The sequence below is a fragment of the Xenopus laevis genome, chromosome 3L (genome assembly GCF_017654675.1).
Source record: "Xenopus laevis strain J_2021 chromosome 3L, Xenopus_laevis_v10.1, whole genome shotgun sequence".
Lineage (NCBI taxonomy): Eukaryota > Metazoa > Chordata > Amphibia > Anura > Pipidae > Xenopus > Xenopus laevis.
In genome coordinates this window covers 90,426,297-90,436,271 of record NC_054375.1, presented here as the reverse complement: position 1 = coordinate 90,436,271, position 9,975 = coordinate 90,426,297, and the positions used below count along the sequence as shown (strand labels likewise).

Below are 9,975 nucleotides of genomic sequence, written 5' to 3'. Positions count from 1 at the left end.
AAATGGAGTCTATGGGAGAAAGAATTAGCCTTTCCATAATTCTGAACTTTCTGGATAACGGGTTTCTAGATAACGGATCCCATACCTGTACAGCAAACATCTATTGGGCACTAGCATACGTTTTCTAAGCTTGGCATATTTGTGAAAGAACAAGATAATTTTTGACAGGTAAATATTCTTTAATATGAGCCTTATTTATATAGTGAAGATGAATTGATTCTCTCTTTTTCTCTTATAAATAACGTATAACAGCAGACTGGCAACCTACAAAAACACTGTTGTGCAACCATAACTTACACCAGGGCACATGGCACCAATTTTTTAAATATAGTTCAAACAATTTCTGATATTTGGTATATGTGTGCGCTGTCAGATGTCCCTATCAAGGCAGGAACTAGGGGTAGGCAGAAAAGTCACGTGCCTAGGGCGCAAAGCTTGGGAGGCACCAGACACATACCTACCCTTTATATATACAGTATGTATAAAGGTTTCTGCTCTTGTTGCCAAATGCTATTTCTACCTTTTTCATCAGTACTATAACATATTATAATAACTTTTAGAAGATAACACTTTTCTTGTTTCTCCTTAAAATGTTTGAAAAATAATAGTTTTTCTTACTTGCAATACACCTCATAAATCACACGTTTCCATGTACTGTATAATACAAGGAATCACAGCACTGATTCATTTTGATTCATACATTAGGTTAATATGAGTAATTATAATTTGGACTAGGAGAATAGGAAGTAACATTTTTATTGACTCAAACACTGCTCACACACACCAGCACAACACAAATGTTAACTTCCAATTATATACACAAAGTCGATTTTATTAGAAATATGATTGGCAGGTGTGGGTATACAGCTTTTAAAGGTAGCATATTACTCGTGTATCTGAGGGGTTTATGCTTTACTAAATGTGTTACTACTAAGCCTACAAGAAACATTGCAATTCAGTTGGTATTATTCACTTAAATGCTTTTTCAGTTGCATAACTACTAAGGGGTTAGAACAAATGGTGACTCAATGTGCAGAAACATTTACCGATAAATTAATTCGTAGCTCCCAGGCTCATGTTTACCAGGCCACTAAAAAAAGATAAACTTTTCTATTATAGAAAGCAACATATTTCATCCACAGACATTTATTTGAATAAATAATTTTTAAAACAAATTATTAATACACATCTCAACAATGAAGCAAAATCCGAAGGGACACATATTTAGGTATGCTGGAAACATCATACATCTTCCATATAAATGTTTTTCTTTTTACAGTACATACATCATTTAGATTCAAAAGGAAGACCCCAAGTCCTCTGGTGATTTAACATGCCAGTCCTCAGGATCTTCATCTAGACAGTAAAAATAAAAATCACAACAACTCACAAGTTACACTTTACTGTAATATTGTCTGCTAAGTTTAGAGGGACACCACCTAATGGCACTGTCACTACTGCTCGGGCAAATATCACCAGATAGTAACATCTTCTGTGATACCTATGGAGTGGATGCTCATACAATACTCCTATGTCCCAAAGGATGCATGCACTGTGGCCACAGAAAAAGATCTATTGCAGTGTGTTTCCTAGCCAAAATTGCCTGCTGTTGACATTATGTGGGGTGTGGTTCAGAATGTCTTGTCCCTTCCACCTTCTGAGAAGTGGCAGTGCTTGGGTGACAAACACTTGAAATCTCCTCCCCTGCTGTTGGGAATAATTGGAATGTTTTGAATCAGGTTGACTTCTTTTAGAGTATTGCATTTTACACATCTGCACATATATATTTGACATATAAGTAATGAATCTACACTGATCCTTATTTAAAATTCCGGTTTGACAGATATAAGCTCTGCCCAAGTACATTATAGACAAATAGCAGGGGACCTTTTTACCCATAAAGTGGATCACTGTACCAGAGGCCACCCCTTTAGACTAGAAGAAAAGAACTTTCATTTAAAGCAACGTAGGGGGTTCTTCACAGTCAGGACAGTGAGGTTGTGGAATGCACTGCCGGGTGATGTTGTGATGGCTGATTCAGTTAATGCCTTTAAGAGGGGCTTGGATGATTTCTTGGATAGACAATATCCAAGGCTATTTTTATACTAAATTCTATAGTTAGTATAAATATGGGTATATATGATTTATGTGTGTGTGTGTATGGATGCTGGTTTTCATTTGGAGGGGTTGAACCTGATGGACTTTTTTCTTTTTCAACCCAATTTAACTATGTAACTATGTGCTGTGCCTCAGTAGAAACATGAATATTCACTGTTATGCCTAAGACTTCTACAGTTAGTTAAAGGGGTGGTTCACCTTTAAGTTAACTTTTAGTATGTCATAGAATGACCAATTCTAAGCAACTTTTCAATTTATTTTTTATAGTTTTTTTTAATCATTTGTTGTTTTCTTCTGACTCTTTCCAGCTTTCAAATGGGGGGTCACTGATCCCCATCTAAAAAATGCTCTGTAACTCTATACATTAATGGTTATTGCTACTTTTTATTACTTATCTTTCTATTCAGACCCTCTTCTACTCATATTTCAGCCACTTTTTCAAATCAATGCATAGTTGCTAGGGTAATTTAGACCCTAGCAACTAGATTACTGAAATTGCAGACTGGAGAGCTACTGAATAAAAAGCTAAATAATTAAAAAAACAGAAATAATAAAAAATGAAAACCAATTGCAAATTGTCTCAGAATATCACTCTCTACATCATACTAAAAGTTAAAAGCCTCTGTCCAAAATGTATTAAAATAATAACATAATAAAAATAAATATATGGAACACTTAGACAGCCTGGAGCTACAGGCCTCCGGTTGGACAGCAGTGCTGTACATAGTGAACAATTTGGATATATAATGTAAATGCCATACCTATACTGATGAGAATCTTCCAAAGCGACTATTAGAGTCAATTATATGTTAAATATTGCTTAAGTCTTGTGGGGATATTTAATTTGAGAATCTTTTCCACAGCTCTTTGCCCAAGTGTTTTTCTGAGGTTAAGCCTGCAGAGCTGATAAAGGCTCCTGGGTGTCTCTGTAAATGAAATTACATTTAAAATTACTATTCTGTGCAACATTTTAGGCACACATAAAAATGTTCTTGTCAGGCCATTTAATATGTAAGGTTACTCAAGCAAACGTTTAAAATACAGGTATAGGATCTGTTATCCAGAAACCTGTTATCCAAAAAGCACTGAATTACGGGAAGGCCATCTCCCATAGACTCCATTTTAAGCAAATAATTCTAATTTTTAAAAGCAATTTCCCTTTTCTCTGTAAAAAATTAAACTGTACCTTGTACTTGATCCCAACTTAGCTGTATGAATTCATATTGGTGGCATAACAACCATATTAGGGTTATTTAATGGTTAATGATTTTTAGCAGACTTAAGGTATGGTATCCAAATTACGGAAAGATCCCTTATCAGGAATACACCAGGTCCTGAACATTCTGGATAACAGATCCTATACCTGTCCTGCTAAATTGAACCGAACATAAAATATAACTGTGTTTTGTCTTATAAATGTATGTATATGCATATCTGTAATTCAAACCATAATACTATTACTATACATTACTCACTTTCATAGTATTCAAAACATTTGGCAGTAGGACTGTTTGGCCAGGTATAATCCGTGGGTTTCTTTCCCCTATTGTCTCTGGCATAAACATTTCCTCCAAATTCAACTAACATCTTGACAAGATCTGTATTTTTCACCTTTGCTGCATGGTGAAGTGCAGTTTCATGGAGCTTTGCTGCATTCACATTTGCTCCTAAAAGAAAATGGATCTGAGAAACTTATTGACAAAAATAATTAAGAGACACACACAGTGGTGTAACTAGAAATTGCTTATTTTTGAGGCATCAAAAATGTCTAGAGGTTGACTTGTTATAACAGTATTTATTGAAAATATATATGAATTAGGGACTCATGGGGCCCCTATACCTCCTGGGCCCCCTGCAGTCTGCTTTCTCTATAGTTACGCCCTTGGATACACAGTGTCGATTTAGACTCCAAGTTAAGGGGACCTGGGAGTAGCAGCACAGTAGGGGGCCTATTTAACTCACACACCATTTTGGAAAAACCTCAGCAATTTCCATAATTTTACACAGTCACGTTTCAGTCTGTAAAGCCGCCTGAGGCGGTGTTCGAAATACCGCCCATGCCCATTGCTCTTACCTTAAAATCGCTGAAGGCTCTTAAAGTTACCAGGAGCGGCTCACCTTGCCTCATGGCAGAAACGCGCCTGATTTTACCCATACCGGCTTTTGAAAAGAAGAAAAACATTGGGACCCAAAAGCTGCTTAAGTTTTTCTTTGTTCCAAAAGCCCATTTAGGTTAAATTACAGAAACTGCCAAGGTTTTTTGGCCGAAACTCCAGCATTTAGTATATTCAGAGTTTACAGTTTTATTGATCAAAATAATTTCATAGACTTGCACTACATAAATATCACTGCAATTGTTGTTCTTTCTTGGCAACTGCGCCACATTTATGCCCACAGAAAAATATATTCAATTGCTTTAACCTGGTGTACTCTCAATAAATGCAATGCCACACTGAGTGTTTTGTAGCCCACAGGGAAAAAAAGCACCTGTGTGATATCAAGCTACTGAGTAAAATACAGTCAGGAAAGTTTTCAATAGGATGCAAGTCAAAATACTAGGAAAACATTTAGAAATTACCAGTTCAACCTCTGATAAATCACTTACAGTATTCCACATACCTGCATGAAGTAAGGCCTTTGCACAGTCCAAATGCTCTCTGGCGCACGCTACATGTAAGGGTGTTCCAAAGTGGCAATCATGAGCTTCAAGGTTTGCTCCTACTTCTATCAATAACTTTACACATTCTGATTTTCCTGGAAAACAAATCATAAGCCACCTAGAAATCAAATTCCCATTATTTAAAAAAAAAAAATGGTAAGACAGAATATTTACATTGTGACATTTTCAAAGGAGGTATACTAAATATATTGTATTTAATAACACACCATAAAGTGCTTTTATTCAATGAAGCTGAAATCTTCTATAGAATGAACCAGCAAAATACAAAACAATAAGTAACATGTTTTAACCAACATCTAGGGTTAACTACATATAAAAGTAATTTATTTATGTGTAAGGAACAATCTCAGTTTTTAAAGAAATCTATGGTGCTTACCACTCATGCAAGCTTCATGGAGGGGTGAAGCAGTAAAAAGTGGAGGGTTCACTTTGGCACCATTGTCTAAGAGAAACTTCACACATTCCAGACTACCTGCTGCAGAGGCATCACACAGGGGAGTGCTTCCATCAATATTTCTAGCATCCACCTAGATAAACACAACAAATGCATCTGATGACAGGACTAAATAAAAATGGCACTTGGATCAAACCATAAGTTTAACATATTTGTACTTAGCGACCTTAAGCAATTCATCAAATTCTACTGTTGAGGTTTTATTTTCCATTCATTTCTTCGCATCATTATTTTAATTGTTTCTGTAAATTAACAAACCTGAGCACCAGCAGCAACTTCACACACTGGATATGTCCATGTAGGCAAGCTTCATGAAGAGGTGTTATTGAATCCACAGTAACCAGGTTCACACAGACCCCGCTGTCAATCAGCTCTCTGAGCTGCGAAGTATTGCCGTGTCTAGAAGCATCATGTACTGGTGTTCTAGAATGCCAATTTCCTAAATGCAACAGTCACACATAAATAGGTCCACATAACTGAAATCTGTTTGTGAAGCAAACATAAACTTTATTTATGGTTGCAAAGGTGAATGCTGATATAAGAGAGTGGATGCAAATGATGAAACACTGTGTACAAAAACAGAACACTGTGTTCATAAAAGCCCTGAAAACAATATATTGTATTGATATTGTTGCAGATTATATTAACTGCCAACAAATGAACACATTTGTTTACCCGCAGGTCTTGTGGGTTTGGGCTGACCTCAACACACACTTTGTGGGTCGCTGGCTTCTTGAACTCTCTTTTATACCCATGCGCTCACCCCACTCCGCCCCTTTTGTGATGTCATTGGTGGGGAAGGTCTATTTGCAGAGGTTAGGATGCGGGTTGAGTTTTTCTCAACCTGCACATCACTAATACACATGCATAGGCAATACTACAGTATTTTCCCATTTGTCCTGTGAGCCAAAAAGCGGATATTATGGAGGACCCTTATCAACTAATCACCAATTATTTTCGTCCAGTTTACAGTTAAATTAACAAATGCAAATAAGTGATTAATATGGAGAAAGTAAGCACATATATGAATAAATATACAGTTAACATCAGGACTGAAATTTCTTATTGGATCCTTAGAACCCTGCCATGCTGTAAAGAAAAAAAATAAATAAATTATATATATATATATATCTATATATATATATATATATATATATATATATATATATATATATATTAGAGATGCGCCAAATCCAGGATTCACTCTGGGATTCAGGCAAGATTCTGCCTTTTCCAGCAGGATTTGGAATCCAAGTGCAGTAAATCTAAAAAATCACATAACTTTCTTCACACAAACAAGGAAACAAAACATTTTATGGTTCTCTTTTGCCCTAATTTCATTACATATGTGGTAGCTGTACTGACCCCCCCCATGCATGGGCCAATAAGATACTGATTTGGTCTGGTGTGGTCAAGTTGGCACCTAATGTTTTGTCCTCAGTAAGACATCTCTCAAAATATTGACTAATAAACACATGAGATATTTGTTGAAAATGTAAACCTGAGTGCAACATTATATTTTTGAAATACATAATACAGATATATTAAAATAGATTTTCTTTTAAATCCAAACCCTTGCCCAACCCAGCACTTCTGTACAGATACCTGTATACATTAGGTACCACCCCAGACCAAATCAGTAGCTTATTGGCTCACACATGGGGGCCAGTACAGCCAGGGCAGCCATCAGGGGGGGACAGGGGGGAGAGTTGTAGGGGGCCCGAGGGTAAGGGGGGCCAAGCCACGCCACACTTACTTGATTAGCCGGGCCCCCCATCTTTGAGAACTGCTGACTTCGGGAAGGCATGGACTTTTAAGGGGCCCTGGCCACCAATTTTCTTATAATATGGGGGGGGGGCCTGACCACCAATATTTTTTAATGGGGGGGCCTTGCCACAAATGTTATTTTATGGGGGGCCCTGACAACCAATATCTTTTTATTTTTTTATTAACATGTGGGAACCCTAGCCACCAATATTTTTTTTGTTTTTTTACTGTGTGGTGGGGGGCGGACCTGTGGGGTGGGGAGGGCGGACTGTAAGTGTGGCTTGCAGTGGGCGCAGCCCAGGAAACGTTGTCGTATGGGGCCCTGTGATTTCTGATGGCGGTCCTGAGTACAGCTACCTCTCTCTCAATCTCTTTCAATTTTATTGGCATATCATTGGCATGTTGTGGCAGGCAATACAATTAATACTATGCAAATGAAAATAATTTATTTTTTAACAAAATTGGGACAGTGAGGGGGTGAAATGTTCTGATCTCAATGCCATGTTAAATGCTGGTTGTGAATTCCTGTTCCACAGGCTGGTGCAGCAGTAACTCAATGTTCCGCATTGACCACAGGCACATGATTGTGCAACCTGTCTTTTATTTAGAAACAGTGACAGCATCATATTAAATAGTACAAATTGTCCAAATAGATCTAAACCTTACAGACAGACATATTCAATGATTAGTAACTTTAAATATGTGGAAGAAATGTCTTCTCGATACGTCCATGAAGGAAGGAGTGAAGGAAACCTATGGTACGGGTTAAACACAAGAAGCACACACACGTAATACAGAGGACACGCCTAGGGAAGACTATACGTTTTACGTTACCATCATCATGCCCCAGTCAAATAAACATAAGCATGGAATAACGTTAAGCAGATGTAACACTCTGGTTCGAAACAGAGAAGTACAACTCCTAAATAAACACTTGAAGCAAACTGAAGTGATATTGCCACAAGTATATACGCTGATCAGAACCTGCAGGTTCATACCAATGTCCCCGATGAGAGGGCCCCGAAGAGCCACCGAGGCGATGATTGGCACTGCCTCTGTTTCCATAACAACAGCTCTCTTTCCGGGAACGTGTCACATTCTCAATGCGGTAAGGATGGTATGACCGCAGCAGCGGTTTGACGTTTACGTACGTCAAATGCACACGCACATTCTGCCTTCATCGCAAGGTTTGCTGGGACATGTAGTTTTGAAACTAGTAGACGAGCGGCTCTTTGCCTACAGATCGCAATGTGTAGTCCAAGGGTTGCCAATTGCCAGGTTGGCTGGTTTCCAGTCAAATTGGGCTACTAATTTAAAGCTCAGGTGGGTTTTGAAACTACAAACTAGCCAAGGTACGGATTTGGGCTACTTTTTTGGCTGGTTTTTACTTTGGAAACCAGCCAAAGTTTTTTCTTGCCGTAATGTGCCAAGCCAAGCCAGTCTCCCAGTGTATGTTGGGTAATGTAGTTTTTGTTTAACAAATTGCAGACTGCCAAGTTTAATGTAAGACTACAATACCCAGCATGCAATGGGACTGACCTGTGTAGAAGTCGGGAGTTAGCAGATTTTGGCCTCTGTACCCCAATTAGTGTTGCCACCCGGCCAGTATTTTACCGGCCTAGCCGGTAAAACACCAGCCAAGGCCGGGGCTGGTATTACAAATTTACCGGCAATGTAGCTGCCGGTAAATTTGTAATACACCTAAAAAAGCCCGTGGCCTGCCCCCAGCCTGCTCCAAACTCACCTTTTTTCCTGGGCTTCTTGCCAAATGTGTGTGTTTGGCTCCACCCCCTTTGACGTGACGACCCGACCAGCCAATAGCGTGTCACGGCCTGCCTCCTTTAGCGTCACGGCCCCGCCCTTTTAACCACGGCCCCTCCACCTGCCGGTGAAGCTTATTTTAAAAGGTGGCAACCCTAACCCCAATCTCCCTTCCCTTAAGCATTCACGCATTTTCTGGTGACTTTCCTCAATTTCAGACAATTTTGGGGCAAAAATCTGCTGGCCAGCAAAATGTCTAGAGATTGAGTTGTTTTACCAATATTTATTGAAATTGTATATGTATTAGGCCCTTATGCGACCACTATACCCCCCTGAGCCCCCCCCCCTCTGTAGTTACGCCCCTGGTGACAGGCAAATCTTTCCGATTTCGGAAAAGTGCAAATCAGTAAAAATGGAAAAAGGCGTATTTTCACATATATTCATTTATTTTTAAGACTTTTTTTTTCACTGCACATGTGCTATTTTTGGGCTACTTTTGAAGTGCCTCTTGGTTAGTTTTGGGCTGCTTTTGTAGCTGACTTTGCTGTTTTTGAAATTAGACCTGGCAACTCTGGTGTAGTCCGCTATTTAGTCTCAAATATTTCATGTGGATGGCGAAACATCCTATATGCCACTGCCACTACAAATGCTACCCTCTGCTTTCCTGAATGACAACCTCCTGACATGAGAATACACCTATTAATATCACACATCTCCATTCCTTATTTTGAAATTTTGGCACTTATTCTCTGTACTTTTTGGGAAGCACATAATTAATTTTTCTATGTCTGGGGCACATGTCTGCCAGGGTCATTATCTAGATTAGTGTAGGACTGGGGGCAGGCTGTGGCCCTCCACAAAGTTAAGTTTAGTTGGGGCGAGTATGCAAAGATTTCCATAGACCTTTTTGCATTGTTTTATAAAATACCAGCTAATGTACCCATCATTGACTGAAAATGTTTATGTAACATTCTTAGGATACTTAAAAAAAAAAAAAGAGCAAGAGAGATAGCTCTGCCTTGCTCCAAAAATATGGATTATAATTATTAGTCATTTATCAAAGGTTTTCTGTGTTTAATCTTATAAGAGCCGTTACCAAAAATCAACCAAAGTGTGTAGTTCCCAGTCCAAGCTTCTGACCACTCCCCACTTCAGTTATCCAGTTATTCTGAAAGCTTCCATTTTTTTTTAAAAA

At 38.5% G+C, this 9,975-nt stretch overlaps 1 protein-coding gene across 2 annotated transcripts; it reads right to left on the bottom strand.

The window, feature by feature from the left end:
• Nucleotides 1–740: 740 nt before the first annotated feature.
• asb13.L (ankyrin repeat and SOCS box containing 13 L homeolog) lies at nt 741–8,125 on the bottom strand. Of its 2 annotated transcripts, NM_001122887.1 has the most exon segments (8): nt 817–1,356; nt 2,880–3,044; nt 3,594–3,785; nt 4,738–4,872; nt 5,175–5,325; nt 5,511–5,519; nt 5,522–5,691; nt 8,018–8,125. In NM_001122887.1, coding segments are annotated over 7 exon segments (852 nt in total). In that variant the 5' UTR covers nt 8,085–8,125; the 3' UTR covers nt 817–1,356; nt 2,880–2,916.
• Nucleotides 8,126–9,975: the final 1,850 nt, after the last annotated feature.

Coding starts and splice junctions, on each gene's coding strand:
- asb13.L (XM_018251191.1), bottom strand. CDS start 8,084: ATGGAAACAGAGGCAGTGCCAATCATCGCCTCGGTGGCTCTTCGGGGC. Junction 5,692..8,017: donor CCCTCTCATCGGGGACATTG/GTATGAACCTGC, acceptor TGTTGCATTTAG/GAAATTGGCATTCTAGAACA. Junction 3,045..3,593: donor ATGTTTTGAATACTATGAAA/GTGAGTAATGTA, acceptor TTTCATTTACAG/AGACACCCAGGAGCCTTTAT.